Genomic DNA, 22,968 nt, shown 5'->3' with positions numbered 1-22,968 from the left:
CAGTGCCATGGGAGGATGCTGTAGATGAGGCGTATGAGAGGAAGAAACTGCGGTATGCTCTACTAACCACTGAAGCAGAACAGCGAGGATGGAGAGTCCGGGTTTACCCAGTGGAAGTGGGTTGTCGAGGATTTGTGGCACACTCTACAACCTGGTTTCTCAGAGACGTCGGATTCAGTGGCCAAGAGTTGCGTCGCACAGTGAAGAACTTATCTGAAGCAGCAGAGAGGAGCAGCAACTGGCTGTGGTTGAGACGGAAAGATTCTGGCTGGGGATCTCAAGCACAATAGAAAGAAACGCTGATGTACAGGTAAGTAAGCTGGGCTGAGTTGAGTGGGGGATGGAGGGGGGTGATGCTGGGACGCCAGAATCACCGGTTGAGCCCTCTTGAGGTGTCGTGGGCTAGTCGACGAAACACTGAGGATGGAAGGTGCCCACTTGAAGACTCCAGAGATGTACCCTACTTAGCTCAATCCAGACGGTTGTCATGCTGATGCGCTGGGGAGACCGCACTGGGGTTGATCCCCGGAGCCAGCATCGCAGCCATTGTGTGTGCTGATGCGCCAGGGAGGCAAAATAAGCTGATCCCTGGAGCCAGCATTACACTTCAGCCATTAACACCAGACAGAAGGATATCTACATCATCATATGGAAGGAAACGTAAATGGATGGAGACACATATGGATCACATTAGTTTACTGTAAAGCTACGTCTTAGTTGGTGCTTATCTTGGCGAGAGCCGAGTTTTAACATCTACTCACGTGTAATGGAAATCACATCTGGATGCTTCAGAATGGTTGAAGAATAAAATAAAGGTTCTGGAATGGCCTAGTCAAAGTCCAAATCTAAATCCAATTGAGAATCTTTAGTATGAGTTGAAGAAAGCTGTGCACAAGAGAAGTCCTTGGAATTTGAATGATCTGGAACAATTGTGTGTTGAAGAATGGTCAAAGATCACTTAATAATCAAGCTAATTGACAAATATCCTAATTGTTTAAAATAGGTTATTATTGCTAAAGGTGCCTCAACTAGCTATTCATGTAATTTTCCTTGTCAGGGTATGAATACTTTTGAATTAGCATTTTGAATTAGCATTTTTGGAGTTTTGAAAAATAATTGCTGAAATAAATAATTGTAGACTTCTATTTCTTGTAACTTCTTTTTCCTTATCCACAACAGCAAAACTCTTGCTACAAAAGATTTTTCTAGGAATTATATATTTCCATTGGGGTATGTAATCTTTTGACTAAAACTGTGTTTGTGTGTGTGTGTGTGTATGTGTGTGTGTGTGTGTGTGTGTGTGAGTGTGTGTGTATATATATATATATATATATATATATATATATATATATATATATATATATATATATATATATATAGCGATGATAATGTCTATTTGCCATTTATTTCTCTATGGAAACGATAAATCGATGATATACTACTGATGTGGTCAGGATCCAGTTCACAACTTTTTAATGTATATTAATGTAGTTGATAGCAATTTACATCTTAAATGTGAATCAGATATACAAAAAAAATTGATTTATTAATATATAAGAGTACGAATACGTTGCATACAACGCTTTTCAGTAAACCGACAGACTAATTCTTTCTTACTAGCAACTAGTCAACAAACACGTCCTTTGATAAGAAATATACCAATGGGCCAATTTTTACATATAAAACGAAATTGTAGTACAGAAAATCCTAAATCGGAGGAAATGTATTCGAAATTTAAGATGCGAGGATATGAAGATCGTATCTTGAAAAAAACAATACAGAAGTTAATTTGATTGCCAGGGACTCACTTCTCAAAAAGAAAACACCCAATCTAAATAATACTAATACAATTAGTTTTTCAACTGAATTTAATTATATATCGAATGATATCAAACAGATCATCTTTAAACATTGGCATATTTTGAGTAGTGATCATTCCCTTAAGAAAATAGTACAATAAAAACCTCCCCGGATAGCATTTAAACGTGCAAGGAATATAAAGGATGTACTAGTACACTCGTTTAGCCCAAAAATAGAACATTTACAAACTTGGCTATCTAAAAATCCTCTTAATGGTAACTATAAATGTTGTTACTGCGTACATTTTTCAAACACTATCAATGCAAAATTGACATCACACCCGAGATCAGGTAAAAAAAAATAAAAAAAATCCAGGATTTTATCAGCTGCAACACCACTGGTGTAATATACAGCACATGCTGACATGTCCCTGTAGACTTCTGTATATTGGACAAACAAAAAGAACATAAAAAATACAGATTGCAGAAGACAAAGCTGCTGTAAGAACCCGTAGACAGGATTATGCTGTGGCCAAACACTACATTAAAGCTGGACATGGATGTTCTCCACACTCACTAAGATTTGTGGCAGCAGTGTGGAGTAGTGGTTAGGGCTGTGGACTTGACCGGAGGGTTCTGGGTTCAATCCCAGGTGGGGGACACTGCTGCTGTCCCCTTGAGCAAGGTACTTTACCAAGATTGCTTCAGTAAAAAACCCAACTGTATAAATGGGTAATTGTATGTAAAAATAATGTGTAAAAAAATAATGTAATTGTATGTAAAAATAATGTGATATCTTGTAATAATTGCCAAGAGAGGCACACTGGATATTTACTCTACAGACATTGGAACCACTGGGACTCAATGAGGATGTGAATCTGTGTCCTCTTATTTAAAATTGTTAATTGGTCCATTTTAATACCTGTAATTTGTGGATACTCACGTTACAAAATTTGTTTAACATCGCAACATTGCCTTCTTTTTTTTTCAATATACAATGATCATACACAGTACAATACAGATGTGGTTAACTTTCTTATATTTTGTTTATGTAATCTGTGAAAACTAAATATGGTGTTACATTTTAAATGAGTGAACCAGATGCATTTTAAAAAAAGACAAGATAGTCTATATCTGTAAAACTAAGGGTCTAACCTATAGTAATATATTGTAGCGTGCACGGGGAAAGGCAGCAGCAGGGCTGGTAGGTGACATGATCACACACGAGATGGAAGATATTTATTTGATATAGATAGATAGATAGATAGATAGATAGATAGATAGATAGATAGATAGATAGATAGATAGAAAGAATGACTGGAGAGGAGGGCCAGGGTGTGATTTGATGGGGGGGCATTTTCCCTGCCTCTGCACTTTCAATGATAAATGTATTTTTACACAAAATTACTTCAAATAAATCTCGGTCTTAGCACTTCAGACTGCAAGATCAGTAGCACATTGTATTAACATGATTAAAAAAAAAAAAAAAAAGAATTGAGTTTAGTTTCACTGGAGCCGGATCATAAAGTTCGGCTGTATAAAGTGGAACCAATGAAAATCAACTACGTCAACGTCATTCAGTTGCTGTATTTCAAACTGTTATTTTTTATTATTATCATCAGAAGTAAATGAAGACAGGACACTAAAATCCATAGTAACTTTTTTAAACAGCCCCAGAGCCAAAGACTGGTACGTTTACCTGCCGAGTCACCCGCTGAGCAGAGTGGAAAAAAGATCAAGATTAACAACAATTAACTCCTGCAGATTAAGATGTTAAAATACGTAATCTGTATTATGTTCCATTTATTGTTGTTACACTCTGTGTAGTTATCAATGAGGTTATGTTTAACAATGCAAGTACTTGTCATGAGTGTGTTTTAACATTGTTTTAGTTGCTGTAACGTAGGTAGTTTTGTTATTGCTTTTTGATAACGTACATACATGTTGGTGTAAAACCACACGCTGTGCTCTTCGTGCGGCTGACACGTCTGCTGATCACTAATTTATGCAAAGGTAAGAACGCTTGATTATGTCTATTTTTACTGTCATGATGGTCACGTGGTGTTGAGTTTGGGTGGATACGTCTATTACATGATAATATATATGATCAGCGTCCCGCTGAACAGTTTCCAAATGTTGGCAAGTATGACCGTATCCATAAAAAATAACAGCATTTATCCTGCATGATGGCAGATTGGCAAAATATTTCTTAGCAGTTGATTCTGTATAGTAAATAAGTAACTTAGTGATTCTCTTAACTGTTTAAATTGTGTACTACAGATGTATCAAGGCTATTTTATCCACCCCACTGGAAATTTGACAAATCGCACCCTGAGGAGGGCGATAGTGGAAAATTATTGACCCGAGGGAAGACAATTGTTACTATTTTCCACTATAAGCTGAGTCTGCAGTACGTATTTAATGAGTCGGTTCAAATAATGAGGCAAGATTGGATAGCAAATCCATAAAGACTTTGTATACTGTAAAGCCATAAATATTAGCGAGCCTTTTTTATTTGTTTTTCGCGTATGAAAAAAAAAGTAAACATTTTTGGAACAAATATCTTAGTGCTGTACATATAATGAAGTAATATATGACTACCAGTGCAACAGGTCGGCAACATTTCTGGAGTAAAATAAGTTTTATGGGTGTGATTTGCTAAATATTTTGGTTGCAAATATTTATGGCTTTACAGTATTCTGTTTAAATATAGCTGATACAGCATAAGTACATGACTAAATAACATAAATAAGTAACAGAATTTCATACTGCACAGTTATCAAAGTTTTTTTTTTCTTTTGTAGTATGTTTTGTAATTCATTTTCTTTTAAGTCACAGAATTGTTGTTTTTTCATTCAGCAGTAGAGGTGGAAGGTGTTCCTTTGAAAAGGGGTGGGACTGACAGTAATGTGAACCAATCACATGTCAGAAGGATACTACTGTCAGGTGTTAGGATGTCAGGGCAATAGTTCAGTCTATTTTTGGCTCCTGTGATGAGGTTTTAACCAATCACAGGCCAGAATTACCAAGTGCTGACTCATATTTTCATTGCAAAAAAACTAATGCAGCGTTAGAGTTGTGGTGTCACCATTCCCTCCCCCACACAAGCAGCCAAAGGAACCAGACAGCACAAGCAACCGCAGACTGCCGTCATCAGGTAAGACATAGATCATGCAACAATTTCCAGTTAACACAAGACATCCATGCTCCTACCCACCCGTGTGGTAACAGCCCTGTGACATCAGATCTTACATACTGGAAGCAAGAATCGGTAATGCCTGGGGAGGTCAGGTGGGTTGTTTGATTTGCATCATATACCACGTTTCCACTAGCCACGTTTGAGTGCACCTGTGCCTGGCCGTGCCGCAGCGGTACAGCTAAAGATGGCTGCCTGCGTGTGCACTGAAATTTCGTGAGGTACAGCTGACCTCGGAAGTGACTGTGGTACACCAAAGGTCAAACGGCATTCTGGGACACTGAATTCTGAGATTTAGTGTTTTGTAAACATGGAGATTGAAAGAAGCCTTGTTGCCGTTTTCCTTTTCATTTTACATACTATAATTAACAACCTTATCAATTGTAATCTGCCTATCAATTCCAAGAAGCGGAAAGCAACTGACAGTGTTTTTAGTTTTTTTTAATTTTGTCACAGCACTGTATTGCAGTCCGATGCAGACCTTTCTCTAGCAGGATTTTCGCGATCTTTTCAAACACTTTAAAATTTCTTATTGCTCCAAGCAATTGTTTGTGTATGGCACTTTTCGACCGTACATTAAAGGGCACATAAAGACCTTTTTTATTTTATTGTGTTACATGTTCCCATGTGTTGTTACAACTGTTTACGTATGGTGTGTGTGTATTGTTTTAAATTTATTTTTTTTTACATTATGACCACTTTTTTCACTTTAAATTGCATTCCCTGCCTCAAGACGGCTTCCCATGTACCCACATGGACCTCTCAGAACTACATTTCCCACCATTCTCCTGCTCACATATGTAACTGAGATGGATTTACCAGTGAGCTGGAGGATGATGGCAAATGTAGTTCTGAGAGGTCCATGCAGGTACATGGGAAGCCATCTTGAGGCAAGTTCACTTCTTGGTAGAAACAGCTTGCCAGTGACCCTGTCACAAGGTGTCATTAACTTTAACAAGCAGTTAACAAATTGACCATTATCCTTAACTCGTTAAGGAAACAAGCAACTACGGATTTTCCGGAGACGTGCATACATGCGGGAACTAATGACATCTAGTGGTCAAACCATTACACTGCAGGGAACAAAGCTCATTCTTAAACTGACATTGATTCTGTACCACTACACCACATTATAAAATGGGTATTTTAAATACTCTATCCTGATTGGTCAAAACAGGTCACATGGGGATGTGAATATTCCAGCATATTCCCATGGGTTGAAACTTTTTTTCGCTTGTACATATCCATACACCACTAGAAAAAACGGTAGCTATATTTAAATTTATAATAAACATGACTAATCACATTTAATATATAATTTTGAAAAAAAATGGTAGCCATATTTAAATTCGCAATAAAAATGACTGACGAGGTATATCAATTTAGACGTTTTGGGAAACCAAACTCCATGAGATTTTGGATCAGACATCAATACTTATTCAAGTGGTGAAAAAAAAAAAGTAATACTGCTAGGCAACTTACCGAAGCATAGCTTCTGGACATAGAAAAAGAAAAGAAAAACAAACACAGAAGTCCACTGCCTGGGCATCGGGTGTCCTTTTCATGCCACTGTCCGAGTATTTCAAAATGCAAACAACATCTTTGTTGCCACTGGAAACGGTACAAATCTGGCATGGCTATCTCCTGTCACTACTTCCGGATCACAAAGGACGATTTAAAACTAAAAAAAAAATTTAAATTCTTCCCCAACACTGTCACCTGACACTGCCATAGGTCTTGTGAGAGGTTTGTTTTGATGTGCAGCTAACTATGTCGAGACGTGGCAAAGAAGGTCTATGTGATGTTGCTCGAAATCGCTTGCTGCACTAAAAGAAAGGCCTTTAAATCTTCAAAGCTGCAATTTCAATGGCCGTGTTCAATTTAACATCTATAAATAGTGCTTCTTGTTTATGAAAAAAAATGTAATTACAGCCAAACCCATTTACAACGTACCTGGGATATAACGTACACAGATATAAAGAACCAGTATCCTGGAACCGAATAAAATCGTATTAAATCCTGTTTAAATTCTTCCTGCAGTACGTACTCCGATAGTGCATACTTCCTGTTATTACGCACGCACAGCGATGGCATGCAGTGGTCTGTGCTGTGCACATTGCGTACTTGTAGGCCTGCTTGCTGTTTGAACTTGTCCTTGCTCTCTATTACTGTAATTTATGCAGTATTATCATGGCCAGCGCTAAACGATCGTCAATTTCACTTAAGGACAAACTGTACATTATTGGAGAAATCTTAAAGGGTCAGAATTATGTTGTCAAAGAGCTCAAGTTTAAAAAGCACAGTCGCTGAGGAAGTCGTTAAGGCCCTGTCCACAATAGAGCAAAACCCTGAACCCCAGCCCATCAGTGTTAGAGCGTCCAGATTGCCGTAATGAAACTGGGTTAGTTTAACCCAGCTGTTATTGAAAAAACACTTCGCTGGATGACTGTATCCCAGAAACCACTGTAATGTATACACATTCTTCTCCCCCCTCGTAAATGTTGTTGTTTATTTTCATTGAACACAGGAGCAGAACGGAGGAACTATGAGAAAGTACCTAAATAATCAAAATGGGAATAATTCTTATGGGGTAAAAAAATGCCCATGCCATAGTAAATAAATTAGATGGGCATTTGCACAAAGGAAAAATCTGGGGCGGATAAGACATTCTTTAATTTAATTAAAAGTCGAAATAAAGACCTTTAACTTTCTAATATGTGATGTAAGATCTAAGATCATTTAAAAAGTGTTTTGGACACAGGTTAAGTTTTGTGTAGTACAGTATATTAGCATATCTGACTGTACCAATGGAACATGACGAGAATAAATCCTCCTGTATTTTAATTCGGGGTGGTCTTTTCTTTAATCTCGTCTCATGTAACCAGGGGGATTATGGCAACGTACTACCGCAAAGCACTAGGGGATATCAGAGGATACTGTGTAACCAGACTCGAACATGGTTCATGTCCAGATTACAGTTAAACCAGTTGATCTAAACCAGTTATGCTGACAACCGAGTTCGAAACTACCTCCTGAGTCGGTTTCAAACTCGGTTGTTGAACTCAGTTATGAACCGTGTTTAGTGTGGATGCAAATCAGTTTAAGCACTTTTAAACAGATGTTGAACCTTTAACTCGGTTCTAAAACACTGATGTGGCCAGGGCCTAAAAGACTTTGAGTACAGGCAATGATTACTATACTGTACCTGAACTGACAGTTTGTATGGTAATGTTTATTGACCTATATTATTTTTATTATTATTATATCCGTTTTATTATTTCTATAATTTATTATTACTGTAATATATATATATGTATATATATAATTTGTTTATTTTACTAATTACAGTATAGTATTAAAGGAGGCTGTGTGGTCCAGTGGTTAAAGAAAAGGGCTTGTAACCAGGAGGTCCCCGGTTCAAATCCCACCTTAGCCACTGACTAATTGTGTGACCCTAACTCTTTCGGGTGAGACGTAGTTGTAAGTGACTCTGCAGCTGATGCATAGTTCACACACCCTAGTCTCTGTAAGTCGCCTTGGATAAAGGCGTCTGCTAAATAAACTAATAATTATTCAGTACATTAATTACATGTTTTTTGTTATTTTTATAATTCATTTAGCTGACCATCTTTATCCAAGGCAACACAGAATTACTGTATTAAATAATTAAAATACAGAATGTTATATACTGTATAGTAATGTACAGTACTAGCTACTTGTTACATTGTTTTATATTGTTTCTTCTGTAATAAACCTTTATACTACAATGTACATTAATCAATTAGTACTGTACTAGGTTTTGATTTTTATGCTGATTTGGCGGGTATGTGCATGTATCTGGTTATTACATACCTTGGTTATAACATACTGTTTTTACAGTCCCAAGGCAGTACGGCGTATCAGAGTTTCACTGTAATAAATTCTTGGTTTTATTTTTAAGTTTTAAGGGACTATTTTTTAGGTCAGAGGTGGAAGGATATTTAATAAAAATTACTTTTTTGTTAATTAAAACATGTTTTTAGGTTTTTTTTAATTATTTTTTTATTTAGTTAGTTGACCCATTTTATAAGCACAATAAGGCACTTCAGGGTGTGGGTTATACTCTGATACCCACACACCCCGGGCGGTTAAAGCCACTCTGCTTTGCCTCCTGACTTACAACGCACCTGGTGCGTATGGATATTAGAGTATGTCCCACACCCTGTCGTGCCTTATTGCTTACATATGCAAGACATGCACAATATTTAACAGAATGGTGAAGCAACTCACCAGAACGGGAGTGTGGCGGAGTGTCCCGCTCCTATATATATATTTATTATTATTTGTATTTTTGTTTGTGGCGCAGATCAAAGCACCGCGTATTTGTTATTCTTTTTATAATTTAAAAAACCCCTTGAGGATGCGTGACTGATCAGCTAGTGATTTATTTAGCTAACTGACAGTCACACATCCTTATTAAACTCGTGCAGACGGTGACCATCTCCCAAGTTAATTCATTGATCAATTGTTGCTAATCGGGAGATGGTCACTGTATATAAACTTGCAGCTCTCTACCCTCAGCGGAGAGTGTATTAGGCGTGAGAGCGAGGAGAGAGAAAACGAAACTTACAAATAACTGCTATAAAATGGGTCAACTAACTAAATAAGATATTTATTTGTTTGGCCAACACGCCTTTTTGTTTGTTGTGTTTTGTGTTGTTTGTTTAAACCTTTTGTTTTGTTTTATCATTTAATAAATACACTGAGCGCTGTAGCGTTCAGCTTCACCATTGCCATCCATTGTTTTGTTTCTGTTACTTCCTGGTCCGTGACATCACCTCACACGCCACTCAACAGCTGCTCCTGACTTGTGTCTGATTTCAGATTTTTTTTTCCAAGAGCTCGAACTTTTTGTAGCAAGAGAACCAGTGGCGCATTTCACCTTTTGTTTACATGCCATTTTGTAGCAATTAAGTGTACTCGTGGAAATCAGAATACAAAACAAGGCAATGATACTTTGTTTTGTAAAGAATTAATAAATCAATCAGTGTGCCTCAAGATACTATCGCGATGACAAGTCGCTTTTGAAAATATTTTCTTTGTATAGTACATGTGGAATACCATACTTTGGTGTTTTAGACACACTGATGTACCTTACATTGTTTACAGAATAATGCCCTGACATTAGTCATTAATAAAGCAACTACAATGTAGTATAACTGCTCCTGCTAAGAAGATATTTTTACATATCCGATAGATGCCTAAAACCAATTAAATTGGACGTGACAGGTTGTACTGTAGTTGATGTATTTGTCTTGTCTTGTAGAAGTGCAGTAAATGTACATTTCAGTATGCTCTAGTACCTTGCAGTTAAAAAAAAACAACAAAACAAACAAAAAAAATCCAGTTTCTAGCTATGTAGTGCCCTCTAGTGTTCATAACACACAAATCGAGAAGGGTATTACTGCAGCCTGCAGCTGCTGTCTCATAGCTGCTGTCTCATAGCGGAAGTTGAAGTTGTCACATATATCTACGTAGGAAATGTTAGTCTTGAAGGGCTACTGGAACAAATACCATCCTTACTGTGTGCTCAGTTGTTTCTTAAAGAAAAAAAAAATCTTGCCAATAAATTTGTTTTCTAAACAAAAATTCACATTCTAACAGGATGACTAAATGTGGCTAACACATGTTAATCCACCTCCCTGAGTTACCCAAATGCTTTCATGCATCATTTTGAAACATGAATTATTTTCACATTTTTAAAAAATTTTTTGTTGAATTAAGGAGCCTTGTGGTTTGATGTTCATTCCAAACCTTTATATAATTCTTGATTACATGCACTGTGTTTTGCTAGCGGTTGTACGACAGTTAGTTAATCTTTGGTTAGATCCTTCTATCTCATCAAAACCTTATTCTTTCCGTAGATATATGGGGAAATTAGACAATATGTTTGTAAATGTTAAATTTCCATCTGAAATAACGCCTACACCTCATTCCTTACAGCAAAGAACATTTTGGAAAGCATCTGTGGAGAGCATTTTTACTTTTTATTCATCCCCTTGCTTTCACAGTTTCTATACATTATTTGTGTCATTGGTTCCTCCTTGTTTATGTCATTTGTTATTGGCAGATAAAATGACAGACAGTACAACTGTGTCAGTAAAGCATGCTCTTAAAAAATGTGTTTAAAAAAATGGAAATGCTCTGTGACTTAGAAAATGTGTCTTTCATTATACACCTGCTTTTGCACCTGTCAGATAGCTGCAGAGATTGGGGTCCAGCATGGTGTGTGACTGCATTTCATTATGAAGGGAACAACAGAGTACTTCTTCATTTACTTAATATGTCCCTCATCAGGTTTGCAGTGCATATCTTATTATAAATAGTCTACCTCGGAAAGCAGAAAAGTGTATGTAAAGGGCCTCTGCGAATATTCTAAGAGCATTCAATTAGGATACTTCCATATTTTAAATTGGATCCAACTATCACAGGTCATAAAATCATGCCCCTGGGAAGTGGTTTTAACAATGGTATGTCTGTCATTCATTGATTAGCTGTAGAACATGCTTCCAATACAATCTTAATAAATAAATGGGTGAATATCTTGCCTTCTTTGTTGTTAATCACACTTTGAATCATTCTGTGAACTACACTGGAGCCACCAAGAGAATTAGCCATGCAGGTCAGTTAGAGAATGGGGGATTGGTTGACATAATGTCCTTGGTCAAGATAAAACTTGACTGTAAATGCAATTCCAGCAGCAATTGTGCATGCATCTCTTCATACATATAAAAACTCTGACCAGTAAGTGTGCTGCAGTTGGTGATCGTGAACTTGCTATAGGGTGTGAAGGATTTTTATATGATCTAGAAGAAGGTAAAGAGGTGTTTGCAGGTAACCCAGAAACACTTAATAAGTACATTAAAGTACAGGTAGTACTTCAAGTACTACTACAAAATGCTATGACATACAGTATTAATATAAAGTACTAAAATATACTATTGTACTACTATGATGTCCTATAGTATTACTATAACATACTATAAATTACTATAGTAGTACTATAAAGTAGTATAGTACTACTATGATGTACTATAGTATACTATAACATACAGGGTCCTGTTTACATAACTTTTACTTGAGTTATTTGAAGACTTGTTTTATAATTCTGCTTTAATATATTCATAAAGCTGTTTACTGTTATGTAATCATAACATGAATAAAATCTTTGAGAATAAGATTCATTGTTTCAATTTGTGTATGAAAAAGGTACAGCATTTACAATAAATAAGGATGAAAGGTCACTGCATCATGACTTTTGGAATAATGGATTCCAGCTCCAACAGCTGAAACATTATTGAGAAACATGAATAAAACTTATCAAACCACTTCTATTAATTTTAGAAAAGTGTAAGGGAAAGAAAGATCACTGGATAAAATTGTATTGCATCAATTTATTCCATAATAGCCCTTTTTTATTTACAATGAAAGCCTTTGTCCTTTCTGTTGATAATGACAATCATTTTCTGGATAGTTTCTATGATAACACTAAGTCATGAATGTTGACCCTATAATGCAGTCTGGAAAACTCAATTTTATATCATTACAATATAATTTCGAAACAACAATCCAGTGAGTAAAGATTATTGGTATGTATCAAGTATTTGTATAATTTGAATAGTTTTGCCTATACTTCCTCCATCAAAGCAAGACCGAGTTATGACAGTTCCCTAATCCTAACTGGAGCTGAGAGAGTGCCAATTAAAACTGGTTCAGTGTGCTACCAGTAGAAAAAACAGGACCGATTTAAAAGCACTGTTAAATCAGTCCTGCTCGTAGATGGAAATGTGGAGGCCAGTCCTTTGCACGATATTATTTTTGTGCAAATCATATATTTAAGTAATATATAATATAAATATCATGCCACACATTATTTGAAAAGGACCTGATACATTAAGAGAAAGCTCAAAATATGTTTTTCTTCTTTGTTCCCAATTCAGGTGCTGACATACACTTTCTGAACATGACAGCGTTAACCAGAGGCAATCTGCGCTCCTCTTTCTGGGTTGTGGATAAGAAGCACATGTACATTGGCAGTGCAAGCATGGATTGGCACTCCATGGCACAGGTAAAACATACAGTGAAATCATTTTTATTTTATTACAGACTGTAATTTGGTATTTGTAACAGTTGACTTGACAGGATAGGGCCAATTCACCAAACTATTTTAAATTCATGAAATAAATGAAGACATGACATGTTCTAGTCTGTTGTTGGGTGCCTTAGAGTAGCGGGGTTCCATAAAATATAGCGTTATATTAATGTTATATGTTACTACAACTGTTTGAATAACGTACCTCTAATTTCTTTTGTAGGATCAGATATCAGAATCAATGATCAGTCAGGAAAGTTGAGTCAAATCAGATGTTTATTCAAAGAGCTTCAGAAAGCAAAACAGAGCGCTCCGGAGAACAAAAGAGCACTCAGTCAGTGCTCTTCATATTCTGCCAGTTATTGTACAGCAGTAATGTTATATAGGGTCAGATTTTATTCTTCATTGTCCTATAAGCTTTAAGCACGCATCAAACAATTCACATATTTAACAATCTCCTTTACACTGCTACACCCTTTGGGGGTAAAGCATGTATTGTTCGGCTACCTAGGGTCAGTGTGTGGTTCACCTGCATACAATATGAAGTGTTTGTTGCGCAGAACCGTGCTCCCATAGAAAGGTGGGAGCGATCAGAGGTGATACACCAATGTGTTTGATTCACTTGTACTATCTGTTCAAAACCTTTTAGTGGTCTGATGGCAGCGCGCAGATACATATTGGTTAGGTTCATGTAAGCATCACAAGTACATGTTACAATTGATCTCATTTGGGTACAACAATCAGTGGTTATCAAACTACCATTCCCTACCCATCCGACATTGTTCAGAGTATAGACATGATTCCCCTCAGGGATGCCTAAGGCTCTAACCTGTTTGACGGAATTACGTCGTATGGGTGTCCCAGCTGGGATCAGAATTTGATACGTTATGTTTATCGTGTGTCCGAGACCTCGGTATGGGCGGGTGATAACGGCGTCCCAGATATCAGCAGCCCAAGCGATTCCCAGACCACCTGTGTGAGTGTTACGAATAGATGTTCTATGTGTAGGTGGTAATCGATTTGACAACAGGTCACTGATATCTCTTTCATAGTGATTCAGCATCGCTGTTCCCATTCGATAACACCTTTCCTCATGTTGAGTTATGTTAATATCATTCATTATTGCCCGAATCAACATTCGGACAGATTTTACTACTAATTGCACAGCGTTGGCATTATGGTGTATTCCCGTCGACTAATGCCTTGGGCATTGTACCAATTGGTGGCATCATTTTGTTGCTGCTGGAATTCACCATTCACATTATTCATGGTTGATTGTGCCGCACCAAACCACCCTGCGGCTTCAGATAGTATTTCCCTTTTTCGCCTCTTGGGGGTATCATCTAACCACAAGGTGATTTGCTGCACATATCTCTGTAAGGCATCTTTCATTTGTTCTTTAAAGATTTTAAACAAGGAGGGGAATTGTGAACAATTTACTCTGAACAGATCCATAGAGTAATTACAATGCACCGTAACTCGATGCCATACGACATTTTCAATTAACCCTAAGGGTTCACCTACTTCGATTAGCCCATGTCTAGGTGGAGGCATTGTCCCCAGACATGTGGGGCACCTTGGGGATCTGTATACCCATCTTCCCCAAAACTCCTTTCCATTAACAGTCACGGATTTGTTGGGGCACCACGTGTGATTCGCTTCTATATAGCTTAAACACTTGGGGTCTGTCGAGGAGTTGACAATTCAGACTCCCAGTTGCCATACTCCCGGTGGATCGGACTCACGGTAGGAATAGGGTAAAACGACTAGCCTAGTTCTGTTACCACTCGGTTGTCCTTGGCATTGGGGATATTGGTATCTTAATACCAATATCGTACGATTTGTCATGTCAGTCATGTTGTGGTCTATGTTAGTTTGGTTAGGGAAAGAATACATTTTATTACAACTTTCATCATATGGGTAGTGCTGTATTGGGCCCAGCCATGTAGGGACTGCTTCTGTCCCTAGATCCGGACACTCCTCCTGGGTTGAGTGTACTGATCTATTCACATTGATAAAAACAAAAGTGGGGGTTTAGTTTTTATTTTTCGGTTGAGCCATATCCACCGGCCCCTCTTTATGTAGTTTCCAGGTGTCTGACTTCCTGAACCTGAGGGTGGCATATTCATTCACAGATAAGCTGAGCTATTCTGTCTACCTATAAGTGTTCAGGGGCAGCCGCCACGATTGGAGAGGTTCTGGAGATTACCTCTGTCCCCTGAACCTGTTGTCTTTTGTACAACTTTGTCTGTGTTTTGTGTACCCATTGTCCTTGATTGTTTTTCTGGATACACACACTCTTGGGAGTCATCATGAGCACCATATAGGGCCCATTCCACCGAGGACTGAGTCCTGTGCGGACATGTTGGACAGTTATGACGGTATCTCCATCGTCATACTCTGTCTGTTGGACACGTGCTTTCTCGTTTTCGAGCTGTACCTTGAGCTGTTGCTCATTGGTCAGTTCCTTGAATAATTGCAAATGTTCTCCTAATTCTCTTAAAAACTTGACTTTAGCGTCGCGAGCTAGCATCAGTGGTGCACCTCCCATGAGGACAGGGTCCATAGGGAGTCGCATTCGTCTCCCTGTCATTAGTTCATAGGGGGACAATTCTGTCGCTGTGGATGGTGTTGCCCTTACCTTTAATAAAACCCACGGTATTGTAGCAACCCAGTTTCGGTTTTGTTCAGTGAGCCTTTTGGTTATACTGTCTTTAATAGTACGGTTAGCTCGCTCCACGATACCGGAGGATTGAGGATGATAAGAGATGTGGAATCTTTGTTTCACACCCAACAATTTACATGTTTCTTTCATAATTTTACCTGTAAAATGTGTGCCCTGATCTGAGTCTATCCAAGAGGGTGTGCCCCATAAAGGCAGTACCCTTTCTACCAAGAGTTTGGCTACAGTTAGAGCACTGCAGTCCTTAGTGGGGAATATCTCGATCCATTTAGTAAATGTGTTAATGATTACCAAGCAGTATGTTTTCCCCAGGGATGGTGGAAGAGCACCGATGAAATCTATTTGTAGACTCTCCCATGGTCCCTTCGGTGGCCGGGGTCGATGTAGCCTGGATTTCCCCGGTTTTCCTACGTTAACCTGAGCACATTGGAGACAGTTAGTACAGTATTGGTAAATAGCTTTTGCCATACCCGGCCACCAGGCCAATTGCCTGATGAATGCGAGAGTAGGTTTATAGCCTGTATGCATATTCGTCCGTATCACTTCAGTTTCATATGCCGGGGGTACCACCCACTGATCACCATGCATGTACTATTATAACTCAGTATGTGTCCTAAATAAGTTACATCCTCTTGCAACAGCTGCGCTTTGGTTGGGTTCACTTTGTAACTAGCAGCTTCTAATGTAGCAATCGTTTCCGAAGCAGCCGCCGCGCCTGAGAAAGAGAAGTGCTACAGAGCAACAGATCAGCAACATATTGTAATATAGTTCCATTACAACTACTTTTGAGGGGGTACAATGCTTTGGCCAGGCATTGGTGGAACGCTACAGGGCTATTATGATAACCCTGGGGCATACGGATCCAAGTGTATTGGACCCCTTGAACCAAAGGCAAATTTCCATTGGTCCTCGGTTCGGATTGGCAAACTCCAAAATCCGTTGCCGATATCAAGTTCAGAGAACCAGCTTGCTTCAGCTGGAACCTCTAGGGTTGGCTACTATTTGTGCCATTTTCGGCAGAGCCTGATTCAGTCTCTGATGATCAATTGTAAGTCGCCACTTGCCTTCCCCTTTAGGCACCGGCCAGATGGGGCTGTTCGTGGGGGAGTTGCATTCCACCACAATCCCTTGGACCAGCAAATCAGTAATAATGTTCTTTACTGCCGCCACTGCTTCTGGTTTAACTGGGTATTGCTTTTGAGGAGGTTCCGGGTACGACCTCACAAACTCCCTGACAGTAGAGCTGAGTGCTTCTACTTCATAGTACTTAATTGCAGCTATACGCCGTCTTACACCGTTCTGTGTATTAGCGTCACTCACCCCGGATGATAGTGTACACGCTCCTGTGTCTATTATTAATTTTAACTGCTTCATTACATCTAAACTGAGAATATTACCTTTGTGTGTTAGTGCATAGTACATTTCAACTTCAGCACAGTGATTCCCTATTTGCATCATTACAGGTTTAGTACGGTGGGCTATTTGAGTACCTCCGTTAACTCCTTCGAGTATTACATAGTCTCTAGTTACAGGGATGGGCAGGTTAGTTATGGTAACACCGGCCCCGGTATCTACCAACATCTATGGTCACCGACCATTACATTCACATACAGTACATTCTGTCATCCGTCTCTGACTCCTCTTCCTTGGAAACCGGGGCCACACTCTTTCATTGTCCTCCTTTACTCATCTGGGCTTTCATTTCAGCCAGCTTTTTTATACACTCATCATATGGCCCAGGTTGCAGCTGCGGTCTTTCCCGGCCACTACCTGTAGCCCAACATGTCCCTTTTTCGTGCCCCGTTTTCCCGCAATTCTCACACATCTTCCCGCTTCGACCACCTTCGGTTTTCCTACCCTTCTCTTTTCTCTTTAACCAGCAGTCTTTTGCCCAGTGCCCATTTTTACCACAGTTCAGGTATGCTCCGCGACTGCCTTCGGTCAACACTACCAATGCTACACTTATGCTTGCCACCTTCGTTTGTTCCCGGCGCTCTATGGCGCTAGCCCATGTCATAATTTGGGCATATGTATCTCCTGGATTTACCCCAGTATCCATGATTTTTTGGAATTTGGGTGCCAGACCATTTTTCAGGATCTCTCTAAAAATAGGGGAATCTATGGTTGTAGCATTTACACCTTGTAAAATCAATCCACACTTGTCCTCAAAAATGTCCCATTTATGCTGTCCATATTCTGCAGCGGACTCTTTTGGCCCTTGTGTCACTGCTGTTATGCAATCCCAATCTACCCTTGCATCCCCTTGTACCAATGTTATTGCCCTCCTTAATTGCAGATTTTTCACAGGGTAATCTCCTGTCGGCTGTACAGTTAAATATTGCCCTGTGCATACATCCTCAGGTAATCTGGTACATATGCTCCCAGGTAGAGCTAATATAACAATTTGGAACACATCCCGTGCAGTTAATGAATAGCCCTGGACCATATCCTCTAATTTTGACCAAAAGTCAGCATTGCTCTTATGTTTTTAATTCCAAAACTCATTCTGAGTTGTGTCTTGTCCTTGCAGCTGTGAGATGTGCCTCCAATATCTACTATTAACACTTCTCTGCTGCTGGACAACTGCCCAGGCACCTTATCTGCATATTTGCCTGTTCTCTGGCAACACGCCCAGAATCTTATCTTTTGCTAAACTTCTAGCTTCCAGTCCTATTGCATCGCCGTTGCGATCCATATTTTATTTTAATCCACTCCATTATATCAATTCCTGACCTGAAGCTGGCTTCCGTTCTCAAACTGTGACAGGTTTCATGAACACAGTTAACGTACTCCCACTCTTCCTTATGTTCTAGTTCTACTACTGTGTCTTCCAATTGCACAATTTCATCGGCTTGTTTCTCTGTCTTTTGTAGCAGTATTACTGCCGCAACGGCTTCCTTGTCATTTGACTGTTTTAGAAACCATTTAGTATGTTCTACATCATCCCATCCAGGGTCCCAACCTTTTTTTATTGCCTTCTGTCTGTCCTTTTCCCATTTCTGGGTCAAGTACTCCTTGACTCCTCCACCGGAGAGGTCTTTGCCTGTCATGCTACAGCTCCTCGCCGTAGGCTTAATAATTTACCATCCTTTAGTAAACTATGGTCCCCCTACCGCACAGTTCGCCGACTGCCGACTTTCAGGGTCTGATGCCCCTACCGCACAGTTCGCTGACTGACGACTTTCAGGGTCTGATGCCCCTACCGCACAGTTCGCTGACTGCCGACTTTCAGGGTCTGATGCCCCTACCGCACAGTTCGCTGACTGCCGACTTTCAGGGCTGGTACTAGTTTTAGAAAATAACCCTGAGGTTTATTTAATCACTCCAAGCGCTAGTTACCCTCTCCGAGCCAGACTAATTCCCTGACTCGTGTCTAGAGACAACCTGATGCATACACACAATGTAACAGTTTATAACAATCACATCACATTACACATGTTTCATCCCTTTTTACTACGTAGATTTGGTTTACTTCACACTCCACTCTCAAGTTGACTCACTCGCCTATGATTTACACAATTTTACTTTCGATTCCAAGTCATTTAATAGATGTCGTATCGTTCCTTACCCTACGCCGAAGATCGCCACTCCGCATACGAACGTCATCCAAAACATCTTGGAATCCTGCCGACTACGCCAATTTGTAGGATCAGATATCAGAATCAATGATCAGTCAGGAAAGTTGAGTCAAATCAGATCTTTATTCAAAGAGCTTCAGAAAGCAAAACAGAGCGCTCCGGAGAACAAAAGAGCACTCAGTCAGTGCTCTCCGTATTCTGCCGGTTAGTGTACAGCAGTAATGTTATATAGGGTCAGATTTTATTCTTCATTGTCCTATAAGCTTTAAGCATGCATCAAACAATTCACATATGTAACAATCTCCTTTACACTGCTATACCCTTTAATCTATGCTATCCCTGTAGCTGTACATAACCCCTTTCTCCCCCTTGAACGGTTGTTATGTTTTTTTCAAGGACATGTTCTTTCAAGGAGTCATTTGTTCTGCCCTTTGTTCCACTATGTTCTAGTTCTACGGGTTGTGCAAAATGTTCTTCCTGTTCTTTATTTCAGCAAGTATTACTGCCCACAGCCCCCTCCTTCGCACCGGATGGTGGGTTCCTTCACTTTTCATTAACATCCTGACAACTTTTTACACTTCTAACTTTAAAGTATTTTTCAAAGGTATTTTCAACATGTCAGTTCCAGTGAACTCGAGTTTAAGATCAGGGTTGTGTCCTCTGATCACTACAGGAAGAGCGATTGAAAAAAAAAAACTACAAGTGCTCTGGCTTTTGTATTCCGTATGACATCATCAGTTGTTATTGCTGTGTTACCTGTTTGGCAATGTGGGCAATAATCCTTACACTATCGGCAATAATAATAATAATAATAATAGACAACATGCAGTTGGCTTTCACCATGCTCCGCTCAGCAGCAGGTGCTGCTGAGGTTGGCCCTGCGGTTGCCCTTCTGAGTCTGGAGCTGGTGGAAGCTCCTCCCCCTTTGGCTCGGGAGATGCCAGCGGCTCCCCCTTTGGCTCTGGAGATGGCGACAACTCATCCCCCGGCACTGGAGACAGCAGTGGCTCCTCCCGTTTTGGCCCTGGAGATGGCAGTGGCTTCCTCCTCTCTGGCACTCATGGGGGGGGGGGGGGCAACAATCCAATAGAGAGGTACTATACAAAATACACTTAATAGGATATTTAACCGGTATTAAATATTCCTAAACTGTGGTAAATACAAATCTGTAAAAGCTTCTACTATTTAGGATGTCTTCATGTATGTTACTTCATACACATTCATTATATTTTATGAAAGATAATTTGATATTTCAGAGTATTACATAAGCAGTCAGTGTGTCAGTAATGTGTATTTGAAAGTGAATATTGTATATTATAAATAAGGCTACAATTTTGTCGGAGGTCACTGAAATCGTGAATCGTAAATTTGAACAAAAGTCAGTGAAAATTTCATGATTTTTTTTTTCATATAGTGTATCCAAGTAGTCCCTACTTATTGAAAATAAATACTAATTTTCTCTAAACCTAAACATTGCTAAACAAAATACTTCAGACTGCTGTTGAACATCTTGTTTTTATTATTTCCTGAAAACTGTAGATAAAACGAGAGGTTTATCTGTTTTGTAAATCTTTTTCTGATCTTTGTGATGCCTCGTTTCTGTATGTTTTTTTGTTTTTATTTTTAAAGGGGAGTGCTCTGTAGACTACTCAGAAACAATCAATTTAAATGTCTTGTTCTTATTATTGAAGAAAAAATATATACTGTTTAATTTTGAGCACGGTAATTAAAACAATGCTGATTTTGTATATATATGTACATTTACGCCGGACGCGCAGAGAAATAGGGACAGTTTATTTCAGAAACCATCTATTTCGCTGCATGGCTGGTGTGAAAATGCATTGTACAGTATTGTAAAAAATAAATAAATGTTAAGTTGGTGTAAAAGGACCTTTAACTAAGTTTTGTACTCTAAAGTAACATTTAAACTTGTCAAAAGCAGTAGTCTCGCCCAAAAATCACTGTGAAAAAATTGTAGCCTTTAATTATAAATTGTAACATATGTCAGTTAGTCTGGGCAGGGTGTGCATATTGTGTTGAAGAATCATTTGTTTAAGCAGTAGACCAGGAAAATAATAAGGCCCAGATGGGATATGTGAAGGAAAAAGTTGAAGGCATTTGCCAAATATTTCTCTACTTGACTTGTGCTTATTCTGCTTTTTTCAGCTGACAGATAACTTGTTGGGTTTTAAATTCCCAGCACTGAAACCAAAACAACAGTTGGTTATTTGATACGGCAGATAAAGGAAAGAGCAATGCACTTCCTCCAGTAGACAACATGTTATAGGGAAGATATGCCTGTATATTTTCAACAGTGCAACATTATACTGTACATTTGGAACACTTGCATAAAACAAATAGGAATCAGTTAACATGGAGGTTGTGTCATTTTAAAATGTTCTATACCTATGAGAATATATTTCTCAGATTACACATCATAAAACTCACCACGCACCTCCTGGGGGAAAAAAAGGCCTTGGCATATGTTGAGACAGAGGGTCTTAACTGTGATTAAATCTGAGGCAGCACGATTCAGAGGGGCCTGTAATTGGAATTGTCTGCAACTCCCAGCAATTGTTTTGGGTTATTGCCAAAAGTGGAGAAAGGAAATCTGCAGTATCCTCTTTCAAAATGCAGACAGGATTGCAGATACACAGGCTCTGGTCATTTATCTTCTTCCGATGTGCAGGCCTATGTGGCTGCTGTGGACTTGTTCATTATAGCCTTGAGGGATCCACAGGAGGCTTAATGCATTGATCTTTCACCCCTTGAGTTTTCTCTTGGTTCCAGTCCAGCTCGGATCACTGGTGAACAGGATTAAGTAATATCAGAAAGCTATAAAACAGTTTAAGTAAATTGGAAGTTGTTCCACCCAGCAAGGACTGTTTTTCAAGGAACTGGATTGTATTTTTAAAATCATCTCAACTGGAAACAGATTAGGATCAAGATTCTGAGAAATGTAATTTGATCTGTTTGGCACTTTATAAAAGGTTTTCCAAGCTACTTCAAACCATACATCCTTTTCAGAATAATCTGTTTAAAAATCAAGAGGAGGAAAGATTAATGATTGATTTTATAAGTACAGTATCCTACATTTTCTTCTATTTTATACAGAGGACTGGATGGCATTATTAATATAATATGTAATATCCAAATCTTAAGACTTATTAATAAAGAATTGCCCACTGTCCTACATGAAGCATTCATGTTTTGCAACTTGTAGTACTAAGATAATTCATATAGGTGGTTGGGTTTATTTCAGTTATATTCCCTGCACACATGAAATGCTGAAATGAGGCTTGATAAATAATGAGCTGTCAGACTGTAAATCAATTTATGAATTTGAAAAGCCCAAGTTTAATTTCTTATGCACTCAAAGAGATGTCAGCCTAAAGTATTTACATTAGAAAAGTGGTGTATAGCTGGATGAGAATTGTTCTAAATCAATTCTAATGTATTTGATATAAATGTATAACAATATTCAATTACCATATTCAAGAGTGGGTTGATTTATGACTCATTCTGATGCTCATAAAATCAAGCAGCTGCCTAGTTTTGGTCAAGACCTAGGTATTGACATC

At 38.8% G+C, this 22,968-nt stretch overlaps 1 protein-coding gene across 2 annotated transcripts in view; it reads left to right on the top strand.

Moving 5' to 3' along the window:
* LOC117410474 (inactive phospholipase D5-like) overlaps positions 1-22,968 on the top strand; it is a 202,524-nt gene that overhangs the window by 97,568 nt on the left and 81,988 nt on the right. For both annotated transcript variants that reach the window (XM_034017045.3, XM_034017048.3), the window contains exon 5: positions 12,975-13,102. In XM_034017045.3, coding sequence (XP_033872936.1) covers positions 12,975-13,102 — 128 coding nt within the window. The remainder of the gene's footprint in view (positions 1-12,974; positions 13,103-22,968) is intronic.

Source organism: Acipenser ruthenus, chromosome 6, assembly GCF_902713425.1.
Source record: "Acipenser ruthenus chromosome 6, fAciRut3.2 maternal haplotype, whole genome shotgun sequence".
NCBI classification, from domain to species: domain Eukaryota; kingdom Metazoa; phylum Chordata; class Actinopteri; order Acipenseriformes; family Acipenseridae; genus Acipenser; species Acipenser ruthenus.
This window is presented reverse-complemented; position numbering and strand designations above follow the sequence as displayed.